The sequence below is a fragment of the Festucalex cinctus genome, chromosome 20, assembly GCF_051991245.1.
Source record: "Festucalex cinctus isolate MCC-2025b chromosome 20, RoL_Fcin_1.0, whole genome shotgun sequence".
Taxonomy (NCBI): domain Eukaryota; kingdom Metazoa; phylum Chordata; class Actinopteri; order Syngnathiformes; family Syngnathidae; genus Festucalex; species Festucalex cinctus.
This window is the reverse complement of record NC_135430.1, coordinates 3,954,812-3,978,061: the sequence shown is the minus strand read 5'-3', so window position 1 is coordinate 3,978,061 and position 23,250 is coordinate 3,954,812. Positions and strand designations below refer to the sequence as shown.

At 38.8% G+C, this 23,250-nt stretch overlaps 1 protein-coding gene across 5 annotated transcripts in view; it reads left to right on the top strand.

Annotated features, from left to right (window-relative positions):
• The first annotated feature begins 5,367 nt into the window (after positions 1 to 5,367).
• myo3a (myosin IIIA) overlaps positions 5,368 to 23,250 on the top strand; it is a 74,276-nt gene continuing 56,393 nt past the window's right edge. For 4 of the 5 annotated variants that reach the window (XM_077508775.1, XM_077508774.1, XM_077508772.1 and 1 more), the window contains exons 1-4: positions 10,670 to 10,800; positions 13,103 to 13,286; positions 14,503 to 14,637; positions 22,824 to 22,928. In XM_077508775.1, the coding sequence (XP_077364901.1) occupies positions 10,799 to 10,800; positions 13,103 to 13,286; positions 14,503 to 14,637; positions 22,824 to 22,928 (426 nt within the window). In that variant the 5' untranslated portion in view covers positions 10,670 to 10,798. Of the gene's footprint in view, positions 5,508 to 10,669; positions 10,801 to 13,102; positions 13,287 to 14,502; positions 14,638 to 22,823; positions 22,929 to 23,250 lie in introns of those variants that run through there. The other variant, XM_077508773.1, reaches the window with a different exon arrangement.

The following is a 23,250-nucleotide window of genomic DNA, read 5'->3' as shown; positions in this document are numbered from 1 at the left end:
TCCACCAGCGGGTTCGAAGATTGCCGCCGCGACAGGCACCGACCACCTTACGGCCACAGCTCCGATCGGCCGCCTCAACAATGGAGGCGCGGAACATGGACCATTCGGACTCAATGTCCCCCGCCTCCCCCAAGACAAGGGAGAAGCTCTGCCGGAGGTGGGCATTGAAACTCTTTCTGACAGGGGATTCCGCCAGACGTTCCCAGCAAACCCTCACAATACGTTTGGGTCTGCCAGGTCGGACCGGCATCTTCCCCCACCATCGGAGCCAACACACCACCAGGTGGTGATCAGTTGACAGCTCCGCCCCTCTCTTCACCCGAGTGTCCAAAACATGCGACCGCAAATCCGATGACACGACTACAAAGTCGATCATCGAACTGCGGCCTAGGGTGTCCTGGTGCCAAGTGCACATATGGACACCCTTATGCTTGAACATGGTGTTCGTTATGGACAAACCGTGACGAGCACAGAAGTCCAATAACAGAACACCGCTCGGGTTCCGATCAGGGGGGCCGTTCCTCCCAATCACGCCCCTCCAGGTCTCACTGTCATTCCCCACGTGAGCGTTGAAGTCCCCCAGCAGGACGAGGGAGTCCCCAGAGGGAGCGCTCTCCAGCACACCCTCCAAGGACTCCAAAAAGGGTGGGTACTCTGAGCTGATGTTTGGTGCATATGCACAAACAACAGTCAGGACCCGTCCCCCCACCCGGAGGCGGAGGGAGGCTACCCTCTCGTCCACCGGGGTAAACCCCAACGTACAGGCGCCGAGCCGGGGGGCAATAAGTATGCCCACACCTGCTCTGCGCCTCACACCGTGGGCAACTCCAGAGTGGAAGAGAGTCCAACCCCTCTCAAGAGGACTGGTACCAGAGCCCAAGCCGTGTGTGGAGGCGAGTCCGACTATGTCTAGTCGGAACTTCTCGGCCTCGCACACCAGCTCGGGCTCCTTCCCTGCCAGAGAGGTGACATTCCATGTCCCAAGAGCCAGCTTCTGTAGCTGGGGGTCGGTCCGCCAAGGTCTCCTCCCTTGGCCGCCACCCAGCCCACACTGCACCCGACCCCTTTGGCCCCTCCCACCGGTGGTGAGCCCGTGGGAAGGGGGACCCACGTTGCCCCTTCGGGCTGTGCCCGGCCGGGCCCCATGGGTGCAGGCCCGGCCACCAGGCGCTCGCCAGCGAGCCCCGCCTCCAGGCCTGGCTCCAGAGGGGGGCCCCGGTGACCCGCGTCCGGGCGAGGGAAACGCGTCTCCAAAATTCTTTTTCATCATAAGGGTCTTCTGAGCCGTTCTTAGTCTGGCCCCTCACCTAGGACCTGTTTGCCATGGGTGACCCTGCCAGGGGCATAAAGCCCCAGACAACGTAGCTCCTAGGATCATTGGGACACGCAAACCCCTCCACCACGTTAAGGTGCCGGCTCACGGAGGGGATATATATATATATATATATATATATATATATATATATATATATATATATATATATATATATATATATATATATATATATATATATTAGGGGTGTTAAAAAAATCGATTCGGCGATATATCGCGATACTACATCGCGCGATTCTCGAATCGATTCAATAATCGGCAGAATCGATTTTTTTTTTTTTTTTTTTAGGATTCACACCTTGAGCATGGAAGAATGTTATATGAACGGAACATTAAGCCTTAATATTTTATTTTAATGCTGTTCAAACATGAAACAGATTACAACCTCTATAAGACTGACATTTCAGATAAATAAATAATACATTTTCATATAAATCTTACACTCTACAAGCTTACTGATTAGTATTTTCTAAATTTGAATGAAAAAAATCACAACAATCGACTTATAAATTTGTATCGGGATTAATCGGTATCGAATCGAATCGTGACCTGTGAATCGTGATACGAATCGAATCGTCAGGTACTAGGCAATTCACACCCCTAATATATATATATATATATATATATATATATATATATATATATATATATATATATATATATATATATATATATATATATATATATATATATATATATATAGGATATGGATATAGCGGCACGGTGGCTGACTGGTTAGCACGTCGCCTTCCGGTTCGAGTCCATGCAGGCTTCGGCCATTCCTGGGTATTGTTTGCATGTTCTCCCCGTGCCCGCGTGGGTCTTCTCCGGTACTCCGGTCTCCTCCCACATTCCAAAGACATGCATGGAAGGTTAATTGGGCGCTCCGAATTGTCCCTAGGTGTGCTTGTGAGTGTGGATGGTTGTTCGTCTCTGTGTGCCCTGCGATTGGCTGGCAACCAGTCCAGGGTGTCCCCTGCCAGCTGAGATAGGCGCCAGCACCCCCCGCGACCCTTGTGAGGAATAAGCGGTCAAGAAAATGGATGGATGGATGGATATGGATATAGAAGCTTATCCATGCCTTTATCTCCAGCAGACTAGATTACTGTAACCGTCTTCTGACTGGACTCTCTCAAAAGAACATGAGACAATTGCAGCTCATTCAGAACGCTGCGGCTTGAGTTCTGACCAAAACAAAGAGATCAGGACATATTCCTCCAGTAACTAAGGATTTACACTTGCTCCCAGTCAGCTGTAGAATCGATTTTAAAGTTCTGCTACTCGTCTATAAATCACTAAATGGTTTGGGTCCTGAATATATCCAAGAAATGCTGATTGAGTACAAACCCAGCAGGGCTCTGAGATCTACAGACTTGGGCCAACTAGTGGAACCCAGAGTTTAAAGCAAACATGGTGAAGCCGCATTTAGCTATTATGCTGCACACAGATGGAATAGGCTACCAACAGAAGTGAAGTCAGCCCCGAGTGTAAATGCTTTTAAATCAAGGTTAAAAACTTTGCTTTTTTCTTATACCTTTGATTAGGGACTTTTAAACAGCTTTAATTAAGTGTTTTTTATTATTTTAAACTTCCTTATGCTAAATGTTTTAAAGTTTGTTGAATAATGTTTTAAGATTGTTATTGTATGTTCTTTTTAGTAAATTTTGTAACCTATTTTCACTTATTTTTCTTCCTCTGAATGTTAACTACTGTTTCTTGATGCTTATGTGTTGTCTTTCCTTGTGTAAAGCACATTGAGTTGCCTTGTGTATGAAATGTGCTATACAAATAAACTTGCCATGCCTTGCCTATATATATATATATATATATATATATATATATATATATATATATATATATATATATATATATATATATATATATATATTAGGCGTGGGAATGATACGGGTAAACCATGATTCGATACTGTGACGATATTTGGCTCATGATATCGATAATATCACGATACACGATATCTATGATTTTTTATATATTGTCAAATTTTTTTTTTAGCAATATATCATGTTATGTGACTGAAAAAGCCAACACATGCCCATAAAAAGGAAAATGTCTAATTATGCATTTATTCAATGCCAAAACTTTGTACAATGTACAAAGTTCTGCATAGTGCCTCATTGCCTCTTAGTCTTTTATCTGTAAACATTGTAAAGTGAGACAAATTAAAGTGCATAAACATTTATAACATAACACTGCACAACCGGACACATTACATTGATATCTACTGTCAGTGTATCGATAATTTATTGCAACAGAGAGCGCAAAATATATTGCGATTTCGATTTTTCTCCCACCTCTAATATATATATATATATATATATATATATATATATATATATATATATATATATATATATCGTTATTTGCACACTTTAGCTTGTACGCAAGGCTGCGTGCGCGCCACATAAGAAACAGCAACTATTAACCGAAAGTGGTGGCCCGGATGAGGTTGGGATAACACACTTTTTAGGGTGCAGGAGTCCTCAGGTTTCGCTCTCGCGTGTCACACGCACAGTCTACCATGATGCATAATTGAACAGGTTGCGTTGAGTGAGCCAGCCTGCATGCTGACACTAAAATGTGCTTCCCTACTGTAGTAGAAGTGTGACGATATATCAATATCGTCACACTTTGTCTCCCGATAGATTATCGATAGGCCTACGCAAGTCTCGAGATATTTGTAGTTCATATACAGTAGGCCTGCACGATATATTGTTTGAACATCACGATTGCGATGTGTGCATGCATAGTCACACCGCGGGACGTGCGATGTTTTTATTGATTTATTTTTGAACAAGCAAACTTTTGTTTTGCTTCATAAAAGCAGCAAGCTACTCCATGCTCCGCACAGCCTCTCTCGCTTTCCCCCCTCCCTCCTGCGAATCAGTCACCGGCCCCTCCCCCCTCCACTCTCACAGCTGTCTGCTCAGGCGATAATGGCGACAGTGCCTGGCTGTTGTTGCCACGATCCAAACAGCACCAAGAAATCACGGACTTTTTACCTGGCGAAAGACATGGTGCCATTCATTCATCACCGTAACTAAAGAGGAGTTTAAAAAAAAAAAAAAAGATCCACACGCTCGACAAGTGGTATGAAATGCCATCAGACAGACAATGCTGCAAACATGGTGAGGGCAGCTGCCTTAAACCACTTGACCACTTGACCGCGTCTTACAGTTGGTAAGTTAATGATGATAATAATAATAATAATAATAATAATAATAATAATAATAATAATAATGATAACAATAATAATAATAATAATAATAATAATAATAATAATAATAATAATAATAATAACTAATTAAAATGTCTAATTTATGGTCAAAACAAATCTCATTACATTACATTTAACATTAGACTTAGCAACTAAAAAGTAACTTGTTTTGAGACAATTTCAATCTGTTATAATACTAATGAAAATAATAATTTAATTATAAATCAGACAATGCTTTTCAGCATACCCACATATGTTATTGTGACTTTTATTCTCCATACTTTTTTTTTTTTTTTGCCACGTAATACCTCCCACATAATACTTCCAATTTACACTGTTCAAATTTCAACTCGCTTCAAAAATTCACGCCTCCCGGGGTATATATTGTCTGATTCCACATTACTTACAGTATTCGCACAATTTAACATTTAATATCAACTTTTCCCCATTCATTTCCAATGGGACAGACATTGAACTTTTTATAAGTGTCACCTTCCATGCCAACTTCCATACATATGACTTATCATCATTACCAGGCGGACCCGTCGCCATGGGCGGGCCTTGGGGGTCCGTGCCCGCCCTGTCAGTCAGCCGTGCCCGCCCTAGCAAGATGACTCACCAACTATTCGTCCTATCAGTCACGTAAACTTGCGCCTTCTGTTTTAAGTCAAGCATGGCGTGCCAGCCAACCACATACCTCCTTTCAAGTTTGGCTGTGATTGACAACTAAGCAAGCCAATGACAATCAGGAGGGGTAGGGTGGGGTGGGGGGAGACGCGCGCTCTGCAGACGTGCCTTAGCCAAATCTACTTCCGGGTAGATAGTGCGCATTTGGGCTGGCGCTGGCACAAGGACTGAGCAGTGAGCACGTCGTGCCTCGATCCAGCATGACACAGTTGACATCAATGGGAATCCTGAGTCCACTGGTTACGTTTACAAGTGAGTGTCAAACTTGTATTTTAATTAGTCAAGCCACACAGCACAGATGAATTGTAGCAATACACAGTATGCTGTTAACAGACCCAAGCAGTCACACATACACAACAACAACTAAGGAGCATAAAATTATTTATCACTAAAGCAGTTGCAGTACAATGTGAGTTGAATTCTCTTTTTTTTTTTTTATTGCCAAGTTTGTTCATGTTGATGACTGTCACTAAGTTCTATTAAAAAAAAACAGCACTTTGCGCATCCTTTTGGATTGATATTCTGCTTAGTTTTTCACTGAACCCATATGTTGTTTCTGTATATCATCGACATAACTCAACCTTATTTCTAAATCACTTTAAAAACATCCATTGCTGCATACAAAGTGCTGTACATGGAATAGAAATTAGTCTTTTAGTAGACACAAGTGAAATAAAATAACACAAAATAAAATTAATTAGAGTAAATATAAGTAGATAAGTATACACACAAATAAAATACTAAAAAAAAAAAAAATCTGTATAAGTATAGAAATAAAATAACACAAAATACAGAAGGCACTATAAAAAAAAGTAAAATGATGATGAAGTCTCATGCTGAGTCAAAGGTCAAAGAATAGAGATGTCTGGCAAAAATGAAAGGAAATTTTGTCCATATCGTACAGCCCTAATCCAACACGCAAATGAAGGCAACTAGTAGCCAATTCCAGATAGAAGGGGCTGGGTCACAGAGTCATTCATTCGGACATAGTTGTTTACAGAAGTGAAGAGTGGATTTGTTTCAAATGAACTTTTGAGTTGAATAAATGCAAAATGAACTCCACATTTTTTTTCAGTATGTCTTTTAGATTTCAGAACGAACTGCCGCTTTTAAGTGACAGAAAATATTTCTGAACACTTTTGCAGTTGTCACAATGCCGCTGTTCAACCTGCTGAACATTAGATTTAGGTTGATAAAGTGTGCCCCCCCCCCAAAAAAAAAAGTAATGCAACAATTTCTTTCTGGTGACGGGTCTGTTACCAGGTGTCTGATACTGCTCGGTGGTAAAGCATATTGTCCAGTAACCAGGAAGTCGTCATTTCATAATTTATCTCTCAATTTACTTCATAAGCATTCCACATGCATTCAAATCTTAGCATTCAGCTTTCAGCATTCCCACGCAATTTCTCCAGTAATTGCACTTAGTCTAGTATAGTAAAGTTGTTGTGACTAACATAAAAGTTGAACAATAGAAAAATAAACCAAACATGTTTATTTTAAGCACACAGATATATTAGTATGAGTTATAAGTCCTTATCCATGACATATACGCAAAGAAGAGAGAGCGAAATTAAAGCCCTACATAAACAATAAATTCCCAAACATGAAGTATTAAACATATGTGGGCACACATGCACAAGTATATACACAAATAAACATACATGCGCACACACATTTATTTATATTTATACTGGGTTTACATATTTTTCTATCATTTGAAACCTCTTTTTAAATACAGTAATTGATTCACATTTTTTTTCAGTTCAATTTCATAACTGTTCCACAAATTAACCCCTTTGACAGAATTTGCTTTATGTTTGTTCTTGTCATTTTTTTTAAGTCACTTGTGCCCCGTAACCCATAGCAACAGCCCTCTTTGAAATTGAATATCTTCTGAATACTGTGGCAAAGTTGCTCACTGTATACTTTGTACATTATTTGAGCTGTTTTAAATCGACAATTAAGGTCATAGAATTTGACAGCATTTAATTGAATGAATAACGGATTTATTGGTTCTATATGTGAGTGATTAATTAATCGTATGGCTCGTTTTCTTGTCATTTAAAGACAGATTGTGTGTTGGCTTTGTATGTAATTCCCCATATTTCTAGACAGTAAATCCGGTAGGGCAAAAATAATGTACAATATAATGTATACAATGATTTCTTATTCAGAATATCTTTGGTTTTATACAAGATAGCGAGGGTTTTATATATTTTTCTTTGAACATTTTCTACGTGTGATTTCCATTTTGATCATGGCAATCAATCATAATGATGTAAGTCGTTGTTATAATTGTGATTGGCTTTCTTTCTTTGGTGGTGGTCCTTATGCATGCCAGATCCGTCGCACCAGCATCTACTGAAACTCAACAGAAGTAGCCTCTCTCTCCCACGGCCCCTTGCGTCAGTGGGTGCTGGTGTCTGTGGATCTCACTTTGCTTTGTCTGTCCTTCCCTCCTTCCTCTCTTTGGTTTTTCCTCTGGTCACTTGAGATCTCAATTTGTTGGAGGTTTGGGGCTTCTGGGGTTGGCATAAGACTCTGGTTTTGTGACCACGCGGGAGGGGTTTTGTTGGTGCTGGATTTCGCTTTGGTGGATTGGATGTGCTGGCTTCTGTGGATCTCACTCTGCCTTGTCGGTCCTTCCCTCCTTCCTCTCTTTGGTTTTTCCTCTGGTCTCTTGGGATCTCGCTAGGTTTGCTGGAGTTTGGAGGCTTCCGGGGTTGGCGTGGGACTTTGGTTTTGTGATCATGGGGGTGGGGGGGGGGGGGGGGGGGTGGCGGGGGTGGGGTTTGGTCGGTGCTGGATTTCACTTTGATTTGTCTTTCTTTTCTCTTTGTTTTTTTCTGGCCTTTTCTCTGGTCTCCTGGCCGTTTGGGCTTCGCGGCTCTGGCGGGATTCTGGGGTGCCTGGTTGGGGCGAGGGGTAATGGGATATTTGTGAGGCTTTGGGTGAATTAATGAGTATAAATTTATACGTATTTGCGCGCAAACGCACGCACGCAAACGCACACACGCAAACGCACGCACACACACAAAAAATAAAAATAAAGAGCAATGATGATAAGACGTTGAATCGGTAAGACTACCGAATGAACAATTCTGAGCTCTTAAAAAAAATAAAATAAAAAATAAAATAAAAATAATAATAATAATAATAATAATAATTGTGATGATCAAGAAGAAGTTATTATGGTAAGAATGTCTCGCTTCAATATAGAATGTACCGTGTTGATGTTCCTGACCCACTCACCATACGGAGAAATTAGCATCAATGTTATGCTAATTCCAAATTTTAAAAGGGAGCTCAAATCCCAAACTGTCTTTACAAAAATATGTTGTATGTGCCCTCATGAGTCTAAACACGGTATTCTCATGAATGTTGTCTTGAAGATGCAAAAAATCTGCCTGTTTTCATTTATCTCGGTGTGGGAGGCGGCCATTTTGCCACTTGTTGTCGACTGAAAATGACATCCTGGTGCGCAAGTGCTCAAATTGCCAACGTCACTTGACCAAAGCCACGTGTGATGTCATTTCCAGTCAACGGCAATTTGCAAAATGGCCGCCTCCAGAGATGGATTTTGCTGCTTAATTCATTCCTATTCCACAAATGAAATATTCATCAGAATGCCGGGATGCATAGAATTTTCGACCTGACTCCCCCTTTTACACCCAAAAATGTTGAATATTAGGGGTGTTAAAAAAAAAAATCGATTCGGCGATATATCGCGATACTACATCGCGCGATTCTCGAATCGATTCAATAATCGTCAGAATAGATTTTTTTTAAATTATTATTATTATTTATTTTATTTTATTTTATTTTATTTTTTTTATTTTTTTAGGATTCACACCTTGAGCATGGAAGAATGTTATATGAACGGAACATTAAGCCTTAATATTTTATTTTAATGCTGTTCAAACATGAAACAGATTACAACCTCTATAAGACTGAAATTTCAGATAAATAAATAATACATTTTCATATAAATCTTACACTCTCCAAGCTTACTGATTAGTATTTTCTAAATTTGAATGAAAAAAAATCGCAACAATCGACTTATAAATTCGTATCGGGATTAATCGGTATCGAATCGAATCGTGACCTGTGAATCGTGATACGAATCGAATCGTCAGGTACTAGGCAATTCACACCCCTATTGAATATCATTTCAAAAAATGACTTGCAGTCTTTTATTCTCAGCAGGGTTATTACAGTTTTGTAATTTTTCATTTTAGTTATTTCATTTTGAGTTTTGTTTTTAATTGAGTTAGTTTTAATTAGTTTTCAGGGTGGTTCTGTTAGTTTTTATTTGTTTTAGTAATTTTAATAAATGCTTATTTTTCGTTGGTTTCAGTATTAATTTTAGTTGTTAAAAAAACGTGTATTACTTGTGCGCAATATTTAAAAAAAAACAGCATGGGAGTGACATCATCTATTGGTGCTTTTCTATTGTCTGCTGCAAGATGATGTCACTTCTGTGTGACACACTTTCAAACGTCCTTATTCCGGTTCATATAAAAATAAATCGACTTCAAATCACATTTAAAGGGATACTTGACTCATTGTGCCATTTTCGGCAGTAAAAAGTGAATATTTTGTCTGTAATTAATGTGGTAACTTGATTATTTGTCATGTACAATTAATACCTTTAAGTAGTAGGTAACGGCCAATCATGGCTCAGTTTACTGACCAAACCCAGAAAACAGGTGAACCATGACTGGCCGTTACCTATACTTCCTCAGCACAGGTGATGTCATCATCAGTTGAGAGCAAGTAGAAAAAAATACTTTTTAAAAGTATTAATTGTACATGACAAATAATCAAGTTACCACATTAGTTATAGACAAAATATGAACTTTTTACTGCTAAAATGGCTCAGTGAGTCAAGTATCCCTTTAAAATCATTCCCAAAGGCTCATGCATTCAATTAATTACGAAAGATGAAAACAAAGAACATATTTGCTATCATTATAGTTAGTTTTTTGTTAGTTTTGTAAACATAAAATGTAGTTTCAGTGAGTTTTCGTTTTTATTTACAAGCATTTTAGTTTTTGTTTTATTTCGTGTACGAAATTATTTGTTGAATTTTATTTTTTTCGTTGGTTTTAGTTAACTAAAATAACGTTTATTGTCAGTTGGATAGAACAAGGAAACATTGTAACAGATTTTTAGGGTCTGTCATGAAGTCAAGGTAGCACTAATTGTGCCTTAGCTTAATAAAGGTTGAGAAACAAAACCAAAAAGTTCAAAAGCTTTTTGAAAAATGTTGCGTTTGCTGCCTAACGAGTCGGAAACATCTGCTACTGTGAGTCAGCCTAACCAGCTTTCCTTTGCGACTGAATGAGCGTCTATATGTGGAACGGCTGATGGCGCAACAGCGGCTAATTCCCGCTTAATCCCACCAACGGACGGAGAGAGCCGCTTTCCAAACGGTGGCCTCGCCGTCCGTCAGATTAGCTCGCTTTACTCACACCCGGGCCGCCGCCACCGCCGCCAGGAATGGGCGCGCTCTCACTCCAAATGGTTCTCTTCAGACAGTCATGTAAGTTACTTTTTCGGACACTTGCAAGCTTACAGCTTTGGTGATTTACTTGCTTATCAGCTGCCAGGGTGTAAGGCGGCTTTGGCTTTCATTTGCTCTCGTAGTTCAGATCAAGTCACCAGATTGAGTCGACCAAGTATTTATTTATTTATTTATTTTTATTTATTTATTTATTTTTAGATTGTACTGATTGCTAATGCTAGCCTTTAGTGCAAAGTCTTGACCAGGAAGCTACACTCGCTAACATCAGGCAGGCTGCTAAGTGTCTTATTACATCCCATAAAAAAAATACTACTATACTATTTATGGGACTTCATCAAATACTTAGAATTTGAAAGTTCGTAGTAACCAGCAGGACCCCGTCGACTTCCAGTCTTGGTGTAGATCAGTGGTCACCAACGTGGTGCTAGCGAGCTCAGCAACCATGGCAAGTAGCCTTGTAGGTGTTCTCCAAAAATTGCTCACCAGGGAGCAAGATTATTTTAGTTAACTAAAACAAACGAAAAAAAACTAAAACTAAAAAAATAAAATAAAAATAAAACAATTTTGTAAACGAAATCAAATAAAAACGAAAATGCTTTTAAAAAAAACGAAAACTAACTGTGTTTACAATATAACTAGAACTAACTATGAATACAGTAAAAATGTCCTTTGTTTTCGCCTTTGGTAATTAATGTAAAGCATGAGCCTTTGGGGATGATTTTACGTGATTTTAAGTTGATTAATTTTGATATTAACTGGAATAAGGACATTTGAAAGTGTGTCACACAGAAGTGACGTCATCTGGCAGCAGCCAATAGAAAAGCACCTTCACATGACGTCGCTCCCATGGTGGTTTGTAAATATTGCGCACAAGTAATACACATTAAAAAAAAAAAAAAAACTAAAACTAATACTGAAAGTCACTAAAACTAAAACTACTAAAAAACTAACAGAACCATCCTGAAAACTATCCACCCATTTTCTTGACCGCTTATTCCTCACAAGGGTCGTGGGGGGCACTGGAGCCTATCTCAGCTGGCTTTGGGCAGTAGGCAGGGTACACCCTGGACTGGTCGCCAGCCAATCGCAGGGCACACAGAGACAAACAACCATCCACATTCACAAGCACACCTAGCGACAATTCAATTAACCTGCCATGCATGTCTTTGGAATGTGGGAGGAGACTGGAGTACCCGGAGAAGACCAACACGGGCACGGGGAGAACATGCAAACTCCACCCAGGAAGGCCGGAGCCTAGACTCGAACCCGAGTCCTCAGAACTGGGAGGCGGACGTGCTAAGCCTGAAAACAAAAAACAAAATCAAAACTAGCTAAAATTAAAAATGTAAAAACTATAACACTGCCATTGAGAGATTTTTTTTTTTTTTTTTTTTTTTACTGTCCTGATTTTTTTTATTATTATTAATCACCCAAGCCAAGTACTGCCCAGAGCCAGCTGAGATAGGCGCCAGCACCCGCCGCGAACCTTGTGAGGAATAAGCGGTCAAGAAAATGGATGGATGGATGGATGGATGGATGGATGGATGGATGGATGGATAATCACACAAGCCAAATAGCAGAATTGCTCAAGACATTTTTTTTACTTGGCAATAGCAATGTGCTCGCTAAAAAGTGTCTGTTTTTTTTTTCTTTGCCTGTGTAGATGAGGGGTCACCAGGTAGCCCACAAAGACCACATGAGTTAGCCTGTTCTAAAAATAGCTTGCCAGTGATGGGACATTGTGATTTTCGAGGAATGTTGTCGAAGTGATCATCTGAAGCTGTAAACACTGGCAGATAGTTTTAACATAATTTTTAGTCATGTGTACTAACATTGTTAACGATAATTCGAGCAAATGTATTCTTTCATAAGTGCGTATGAAAACTGAATGAGTTGCCGTGTTGCAGATGACGACGCGGTTTTTTGTTTCCATTGTCGTGCCAACTGATGTAATACAAGCATGCAAACGTGTCACCCCCAACTGTGCAGCTGCCTGAGGATTATCCTCTATTTACAGCTGATGTGCTTCCAGGTTAATTCCTCAATCACAAGCGAGTGCATGACAACTTTACAGAGATGATGGACACAAATGCACTTTCAGCTCTTCCAAAAAAACACAAATACGGAATGAAAACACTCTCGAGGAACATGGAGCAGACACTAGTTGAAATAACCACGTGATAAACGGTCAACATGATCTGGCATAACCGCTTCTTGACCTCACTCACGAGGCCACGCCCCTTAAAGGCACCCATCAGCAGCACACAAATACGAGATGATGATGATGATTGCTTGATAGTTTGCCGTTTCTTCGACACAGGAGATCTCACCTGAAAATGTTTCCGCAATCGGGGAAATCGATCGTCTTTGACAACTTTCCGGACCCGACGGACGCCTGGGAGATCGTCGAGACCATCGGGAAGGGCACCTACGGCAAAGTGTACAAGGTGCTCAACAAGGCGGACGGGAGCAAAGCGGCGGTGAAGATTCTCGATCCCATTCATGTGAGTCTTCCTTGACGCCTGTGTCCAGTCTGATTAGAGTTTTGGCATTTTTCATTGTAGTTTTTATTTCGTTTTGACGTTTGTTTTTTAAATTTAGTTGGTTTAATTAGTTTTCAGGGTGGTTCTGTTAGTTTTTATTTCGTTTTAGTTATTTATAAATGCTTAGTTTTAGTTAGTTTCAGTATTAGTTTTAGTTTATTTTTTATTTTTATTTTTTTAAATGTGTATTAATGTGCGCAATATTTAATAAACAGCATGGGAGTGACATCTCTGAAGGTGCTTTTCTATTGGCTGCTGCTCGATGACGTCACTTCTGTGTGACACACTTTCAAACGTCCTTATACTGGTTAACTCATTGACTGGCGGCCATTTTGACTGGAGCAACCCACTTTGCTCCCGGCTGTTTTACTGGATTTTGACAGATTTTGCAAGGCCCACAGAATATTGTGTTCTCTTGCTATAAAACATTGAACCTGCCAAAAGAAAGATTAAAGTCTCTTCTTTCATCAGGAAAATATATATATATTTCTACCTGTATCCGTTTTGCAGCAAATAGCATTAGAATATAGCTAAGTTTCATCATTATTCATATTCCTGGTGAAAACAATGGCAAAAAAGAGCTTGTTGCAACATGGCCCTGGTTGATCTTTTATACTCTGCTGCCAATGTCTGTTTTTGTAATAACTATCATTGCTTCAACCATTCTGTCGAGCTCAAAGGCTGCATCAAAGCCTTCTGTAGGCTCTAGAATAAAAACAAAAACAAAAAATAAAACGTATAAATACGTCTTTGGGAGTATGGTAATATTTAAAATAGAACATATTGTATGCGTTTTTGGGAGCAAATGAGTGAATGTGTATTACTTGTGCACAATATTTAAAAAAACAGTATAGGAGTGACATCTTCTTTTGGTGCTTTTCTATTGGCTGCTGCTCAATGATGTCACTTCCGTGTGACACACTTTCAAACGTCCTTATCCCGGTTCATTTCAAAATAAATATACTTCAAATTACATTTAAAATCATCCCCAAAGGCTCATGCATTCAATTAATTACCAAAGATTAAAACGAAGTACTTTTTTTTTTTTTTTTTTACTATAAATTATAGTTAGTTTTGAAACATAAAATGTAGTTTCAGTTAGTTTTTGAACTAACCTTGTCTGTGTCAATAATATGGCATCTCTCACTTTGAGTCGTTGTTGTTGTTGTGGTCGCAGGACATGGACGAGGAGATCGAGGCCGAGTACAACATCCTCAAGGCTCTTTCCGACCACCCCAACGTTGTCAAGTTCTACGGGATGTTCTACAAGAAGGACGTGAAATGCGGAGATCAGCTGTGGCTCGTTTTGGAGGTGAACAGACATTCTTTTTTCTGGCTACTTTCGTGCACTGTCGACGCGACGAGAAGGAATCTCTTTTCAGCGCATATCCTGAATTTTGCAAGTTTAATGGCAGAAGGTCGCTGTGAAAAGGTGCTCAGACCCGCAATGCAATTCCAAATTTTCACTTGCTTGGACATTTTGTCAAAACGCATCATCGTGTTTGATGAAATGTCACGCGTGATCTTGACAATATTTGTGGGCATGGCCTCCTTCCTTTGCAACCTCACTTGACATTCGCTGGGCGGCGTGCAGACCAAAAGCGTGCCGATGAAACAAACGTCTGATTGTTGTTGGTGCCGCGTCTGGCCTGCCAATTACGTAACGCTAAGCCGGCCTTTGGTGGAGGATGACAGTGGCAGAGTTGACCTGTAGGTCACCTGAGGGGCGGATTTGTTTGTTTGCAAGCCACTTGGCGTAGTGGAGCCGCTTCATTTCTCTACAAACTGCTTTTCATTCAAGGTCATATTGTTGCACAACCTTGCCTCGTTATGGTCTTTTATTTTGATTTTGGTTAGCGATATTCAATGTGTCAAACTCCTTCTTGTGATAGGCAAAAATAAAAAATAAAAATCACTTCCTCATAACAGTTTAGTTGTATTTAAAGGGATACTTGACACATTGAGCCATTTTCAGCAGTAAAAAGTGAATATTTTGTCTATAATGAATGTGGTAACTTCATTATTTGTCATATCCAATTAATAACTTAAATAAATTTTCTACTTGCTATCGACTGATGATGACATCACCTGGTAACGACCAATCATGGCTCAGTTTAGTGACCAAACCCAAAACAGGTGAGCCATGATTGGCCGATGTCATCATCAGCCGACAGCTAGTAGAAAAATTAGTTTTTAAAGGTATTAATTGGACATGAAAAATAATGAGTTATCAAATTCATTCTGGACAAAATATGGACTTGTCACTGCTGAAAATTGTTAAATGTTAAGTTCAATATATTTGCTCTGAATCTTTAATTAAGAACTATTTGACTTTTCGGTGAAAATTTACATAAGTTTTTTTTAATATAATTTTATATATATATGTATATATATATATATATATATATATATATATATATATATATATATGTATATGTGTGTGTGTGTGTATATATATATATATATATATATATATATATGTGTGTGTGTATATATATATATATATATATATATATATATATATATATATATATATATATATATATACTGTAACTTTAGATAATTTTATATATATTTTTGATATAATGTTATATAAATTTGATCTAGAATTTTATATAGGCATTTGATTCAATACGTTGCCGTAACTCATTCACTGCAAGCCATTTTAGAAAATTTTAAAATTTTCCATACCCACGCGATATTACATTCAATACTTATATATAAACCAAATCTACCAAATGACAGAATAGACTCCCTAATTTTTGCCTTGTCCCGTTCTTTTATAATTGACAGTAGAAAAATGTAGGTTTGCCAAAATACAGCCATTTCTCCCATGGACTCTGAAACTTTGTTTATTTCATATAAAATGGGACAATGATGTCATTTACCGATGGTTGGGCATCAGTAAAGTTGTTTCCAAGTTTGACATTTACAGTGGAGCATAATCAGATTCTCCCCCATTTATCCCCGCTGTAAAAAATACAATTGACAAGTATACTTGTCAAAGGCAGTGAATGAGTTTTAAGTACATCTTCCTTTCTCTATTTTCTATTCTATTTTGTGTATTTTCCAAATGAAGTGTTGGGCATGTTGGTGATGTCATATTGTTTGTGAAGCACAAGCGCTCATTTAGAAGAGAACATTATTCGAAAGTAACAAATATTTGCATGTTGGGCAGTCAGAGTAACTAGTTTTTTGTTTTTTTTAGATCATGCATATTATGTTAGGAAAATTATGCGATATCCGATAAGGTTGTTAAATATAGCGATATCGATATTATTGCGATAATTAACATGTAACTAAAGAAATTACATTCTTATCATCTATTGAAAGAATGACATTTTTTTCAGCAAAATAGTAATAATAAAAATGCAGCAAAATAAGCAAACTCAATATAATCTTAGGGGCATATTCACTAAGAATGCACTGTGTCCGGTAATAGCGCGAAATATTGCACCACAACTTCACCCGTAGTCTGCGCCCAGTTACCCGCTGCATATCAATGAGTCTCATTTGCATTGGGTTGGGCATATTTTGCATCAAATGTATGCAAATTACCTAATTTACATACGCGCAAATAACACCGGCGCACTGTAACACAATCTGTTCGGCAGAGCACTTAGTGACGGATTTCCCCATCTGCGCGTGTTTAGTGAATTAGGCGCTCCCTCATTGCTCCATTTTTGCCGGTTAGCGCCGTGCAAAGGCGACGCAAACCTTTAGTGAATAGGCCCCTTAGTTCATTAATTGTAATGACCTCTGGATAATGTTCAACTATTGGATGGTGGTGCACATTTTAATTAGCGTCTGACTGGTCAAATTCAACATCAAAGCATCAGATTCCATATGAAACTTATTTCGTGTCTTTGCGATATGCATATTGCAGGAGCCAATATCACGATATCAATATTATTTCAATATATTGTGCAGCCCTAATGCATATTAGTAGAAAATGTGTGATATTTGTTTGTGTAATACGCATCTAAAAAAGACGTAGGCACGTGTTCATCTCTCATATTTCATCTCCCGCCTCCGAAATGTCAAACCTGTAATGGAGGTCAAGCTGAGAGCACAAACACGCACAGCGAGGGAGATGTTGCTTTTACTTGCCTTATCGTTTCTTCTCGTGTCGCTGTCGCGATCAATCAGGCTACAGACAACTTGATTGATGACGTCCGCAAATGAAATATGATCTTACGTTCACATGCTTATAATTGGAATGAAAATGTCTTCATCTCTGTTTTGCTCAATGCTGACTGGAAGGTGCTTTTTTTTTTTGTTACCTCTGGCAAGGAAAGTTGTTTGTGTGCAGCCTCCCAAATTGTTTGATTGAACACATTTGCGCAATCATGATAGAAATTACTAGGGGTGTGAATTGCCTAATACCTGACGATTCGATCCGTATCACGATTCATAGGTCACGATTCGATTCGATACCAATTAATCCCGATATGAATTTACAAGTCGATTGTTACGATTTTTTTTTACTCAATTTAAAAAAAAACATTCAGTAAACTTCTACATGTACACTGTAAGATTTGTATGAAAATGTATAATTTATTGATCTCAAACTTCAGTGTTATAACTGTGAGCCACTGTATTTAACAAACAGGTTGTAACCTTTTTCATGTTAGAACAGCATTGAAATAAAATATTAAGGCTTAATGTTCCATCAATATAACATTCTTCTATGCTTAAGGTGTGAAATTTAGACGTTTTGTTGAATATTTTTTCATCAAAAATGGATGTTACAAAATCTATTTTTTTTAACACCCCTAGAAATTACAAATCTAAAGGACAATTGATGATTCACTTCAAAACATTTGAGGTAACTATTTAATGGCATTCGGCTGGGTGACCGATACCAGGTATCAATATTGGGATAAAACTGGCCTTATATTAAGGTATCACTACTCATGAAAAGCTGCCGATACCAACCACTGACACTTAAGGCAAAACACATAATAATAATAATGAATTTGCTCCCAGGGTGTCATGGTGGATGACTGGTTAGCACGTCCACCTCACAGTGCAGAGGTCGTGTCGTGTGTTTGAATCCAGGCTGGGTGGAGTTTGTATCTTCTGCCCGTCCGGTGTCAGAAAATGGGTGGATTTGCTCGCATATGTATGGTGACCACTTCAGGGTTATTATACTTTTGGAATTTTTCATTTCAGTTAGTTTTGATTTCGTTTTGAGTTTTGTTTTTTAAAATTTGGTTTAATTAGTTTTCAGTGTGGTTTTGTTAGTTTTTGTTACTTTTAATTATTTAATAAATGCTTAGTTTTATTTATTTTTATTTGTTTTTTAATGTGTATGAGTTGTGTGCAATATTTAAAAAGAAAAAAAAAGCAGCATGGGAGCGACATCATCTTTTGGTGCTTTTCTATCGGCTGCTGTGTGATGATGTCACTTCTGTGTGACACACTTACAAACATCCTTATTCCGGTTCATATCAAAATAAATCAACTAAAAATCACATGAAAAATAATCCCTAAAGGGTCATGCATTAAATTCATTACTAAAGACGGAAACAAAGGACATTTTTGCAATAATTATAGTTTTAGTTAATTTTGCAAACATAAAAATGTAGTTTCAGTTAGTTTTCGTTTTTTTAAGAAGCATTTTTCTTTTTATTTTATTTCGTTACCAAAATACTTTTTTGAATATTAGTTTTGTATATTAGTTCATTTTTTAGTTAGCTAAAATAACATTAAAATCAATGATCAAATAATGTTTTCATTGAAATTCATGCCAATTGTTAGAAATAACGCTGACTTGCAGGAAACCTAAAAATTTGTTAGTTGCCTTTATAAAAGCTTTTTTTTTTCTCAACCCCCCAACTGTAATTTTGCACAGCTTTCCTGCTTCGTTTGCATTTTCTCTTCCCAAACTTTCTGTAAATCTTTCTAATCGATGGAGGTAAATCGGGTACAAAAGTGACACATACTCGTAACATGAGGCATGTACCCATACATAAAATGCACACATATGGTTTACGGGTACAAATATGCAGATACGTGTGTGTGGCTCACGTTACGGGTATGTGTCACTTTTGAACCCGTTTTGGCGGTGATGTAGGCGCGGATCAAAGCACAGTGTCGTAACTGCAGATTCAAGAGCTCGTGTTTGACGATTTGTACCCGTACACTCAGAAAATATTCCCATGATATGATTGAGGTTTTTTTACGGCTATGCATCTTCAATTACGCATATGCGCCTCGTGGTTTACGGATGCAAATATGCAGTTACGTATGTGTGCATTTTATGTACGAGTACATGCCTCATGTTACGAATATGTGCCACTTTTGCACCCGATTTACCTCCATACTAATCCTGTGTCTGAATTTCCTGCACGTGAGGCTGTGAGGTGGAGTGATTGTGAGGTTCCTCGAGTACATGCACATGACGTTTCATGATGAAGAGGATGTGCTCGCTCTCCATGGATACTGTCCTCTGCCTCTTTTTAGTTTTTTTTTTTTGTCTGTGTCTCTTAAACAGTAATTTCCCTCCTCCCGCTTGAGCTGAGTCCAAAGAAGGCTGCTCATTAGCAACAAGCTGCATCCTGCACTTTCCTTTGCCCATTCATGAATTGCGATGAGAGCAGGACACTTTGATGTGTCCTGCATGTGCACTCCAGTCAGGCAGCTGCAAAGTGCTTCAAAGAAAGGCATCACTTTTATTCTGTAATCACAAATGAAAAGCTGATAATTTGACAAAGGGAGGCAAATGTTGCAGCCGGCCTTTGAAAAAAGCTGCGTCGCCTTCTCCCGATGCAAAAAAAAAAAAAAAGGCCACATGACACGCAAAATAATTGCAAATGGAGATTCAATTAGCAATTAGCTCCAAGTCAACGGCGAAGAAAGTGTCCTGTCGATTGGGATGTGACGCTTCAAAAATAAACGAATCAAAGTTGCTCACGTTTGTGCCACCAACTTCATCCACTGTCAGCTCATTTGCATAACCAGTACCTGACCCAGCAGATAGGACTGCTCATTTTGTCCAACAAAAACTCAACAAAAATAATTTCCTCCACACACATTTTCCACCGGACTAGAACTAGACTAGACTGGACTGAAACCCTCATTAATAAACAATAAGTGGGACTAAATCAGTCTGCGTTTTCGTCAACTAATGAAGACGAGACGAAAATGTCCTTCGCTTCATAAAAACTGGACTTAAATCTATGGACATTTTAGTTCATCAACAAAAACGAGACAAAAATGATATGATTTTTGTCTCTGCTAATCTGTCACGTCTGTGACATTGTCATGTGACACACGGCACAAATGCAACAGACAGGAAGTGTATTCACAGTGAATGGTTAAAAAAAGAAAAGAAAAGTAAATTATAGTTATAACTTAAAGGCGCAATCTGCTGGTTTGACTCTGGAAAAGGCACTTTTTAAATACAGGATTTAAACACACAAACCACCCCAGGCTCTGAGATTGGCTGGAGGGGTGTAAACACTGTCGTTCCACAGAAACGTCCCGCTGTTTACACCACCAGAAATGAAGACAAGCCCTGATCTGTAAATTGAGAAGTAGTTTGTTTAACTCCTGTATTTAAAAAGTGCCTTTTCCAGAGTCAAACCAGCAGACTGGGCCTTTATCGTTAATCCAACGGCTATAATGGTCCAACAAAGATGTTAATGCGACTGCTAACTAATGCTGGCTAACTTACTAGCTCATTGCATGGAGCTATACTAGCCACTGTAATTATGTGTGCCAATTTGTTGTTTTTCAACTTTTTGATGAACATTTGATGTGAAATACTTTGATATCCAGAAAGATTCAATATAATCTGCTGACAAAAAAATATATATGCAAGGGTTAAATGGTTGTCCTGACTAAAACTAGACTATAACGTTGACAGTTTATGTTGACTAAAACTAGATGTATAAAATGATGTTTACTTGGACTAAAATAACGACTAAAATGCTAATTTATAGTCGACTAAAAATGGACTCAATAAAAATGATAACTGTGATTAAAAACTAACAAGCGTGACTGAAATTGGACTAAAACTGAGACAAAATTTTAAAATGGCAGACTAAATTAACACTAGTTGATTGGCCATGGAGAAAATGCGCTTTACCAGGTTGGAAATTTCAAAACAGTCTTTTCAAATTGTTTTTTTTTTTAAGACAAGATGAAGATTTCAAATCTGGGTGTGGCTTTAAAATTAGGGTTTGTGGTTCCAAAAGAGGTTTTAGGTTTTCACATTTGGATTTCAAGTCAGGCTTATCGGCTTTCAAATGAGCTCTCAAATCATGTTGTTCAACGAGTTTCAAACGACGGGGCTTCTGTTAAATCAGTTTGCAGTTTTGTGCCTTGGCAGTCTTCTTTCTTCCGACTCAGTCTTGCTTTTTTACGTATGTGCTTTCTGCTTTTGTATGAGCAGCTCCAGGGGAGCCGATTTTCTGCTCTATCACTTGAATGAGCTCATCATGTGTATCCTAATTATGCTTTTTGTTTCTCAAGAATGGCAAATGGGTGTTAATTGTAAACGAAGACATAACGAGCTGGAGGAAAGTTCAAGACACTCATTGAAACGCGAAAGGCACTCGCTGCCATGTTGACAAACAAATGACGATTTATTGATTTATTTATTGTTGCTATTTGTGTTCCGCCTTGGAGCTCCGTGATTGAAGCGTCTCATTTTCTTTCCACCTTTTAGCATCTTTCGAGAAAAAACTCTAAACGAAGGGGTTGTTAGTGTTTCCGTGGCAAACCAACGGCTCATTTTCTGCCGTTTTGCAAAGAGGGTGGGTGGTTTGTTGTTGTTGTCGTCGCACAGAATTTGTGTGTTGCGCAATCTGGCGATGTCTAACATTTTAGCTAACCTCGTCATCAGATGACAAATGAGCCTTTGCTTTCCTTCTTCTCCTCCCACTAAGCCGCCTGCAAAAAAGATAAGCGCCTAACCACCTGATCCTTGCGAGATATGGCCCAATGTCAGGTTTATACACCATCTATGACATTTTAAAAATACACATAAGGATGAGAAAACAAGGCCTTTTTGACTCGTATACGAAGACAAATGGACAGAGAGCATGCTAATGCTAAGTTAGCATGCTAATGGTATGTTAGCTTAAAGCAAGTTGTAAAATGTCTGAAGTCCTCTTTATGTTTAATACATTCTGACACATCCTCACATTTCTCTTTTTATTGGGATTCAGCTAACACAAACGGTCACTTGCTGCCTTAAGGGAATTGGGGAAATAGCAAGTGACAAACACTGCAGACAACCTTTAACCATCAAACTTATACAATCACTATGTCTTTGAAGGTTGTTTACTGCCTTGGAATGAAGTTCCTGTCTTGTTCTACTTTCCCGCAGCAGCTCCAACAGATGTTACAATGTTGAATAATTGCTTTACAATTAATTCTATGTAAATAATAAAAGAGTAAATATGGGATCATTTATACATAATAAATCTGACACCCACATTTCCGACTTTTTTTTTTGTAATAGTTGCTGTGTGTGTCTTTTTGTAGCTTTGCAATGGCGGCTCCGTGACGGATTTGGCCAAAGGCTTGTTGAAGAGAGGCGAGCGCATGGACGAAGCCATCATTGCTTTCATCCTGCATCAGGCCCTCATGGTGAGCTTCCGATGCCTCGTCCAGCTCGTATGGAACTAAGAGTCATCGCCAGGAAGACAATTCAGTGCACTTGAAGTCACATTTTTCTCCCTCCCGCCTTCCACTGCTGCATGACATTTCCCGCACACTCGGAGAAATTTTCTCAACTAGTAGTGCCACCTTTGGCCCACTAGTATGCAATGAAACCTTACTGGTAAACTCATGTGCTCATCACACTACTCTCTAGAGGTGAGCGAGTATCGACACTATCCCTAGTGTCGATACTCGCTCCACTGTAGTGATATACAAACATTACGATATGATATCACAATATGAAGGTCAC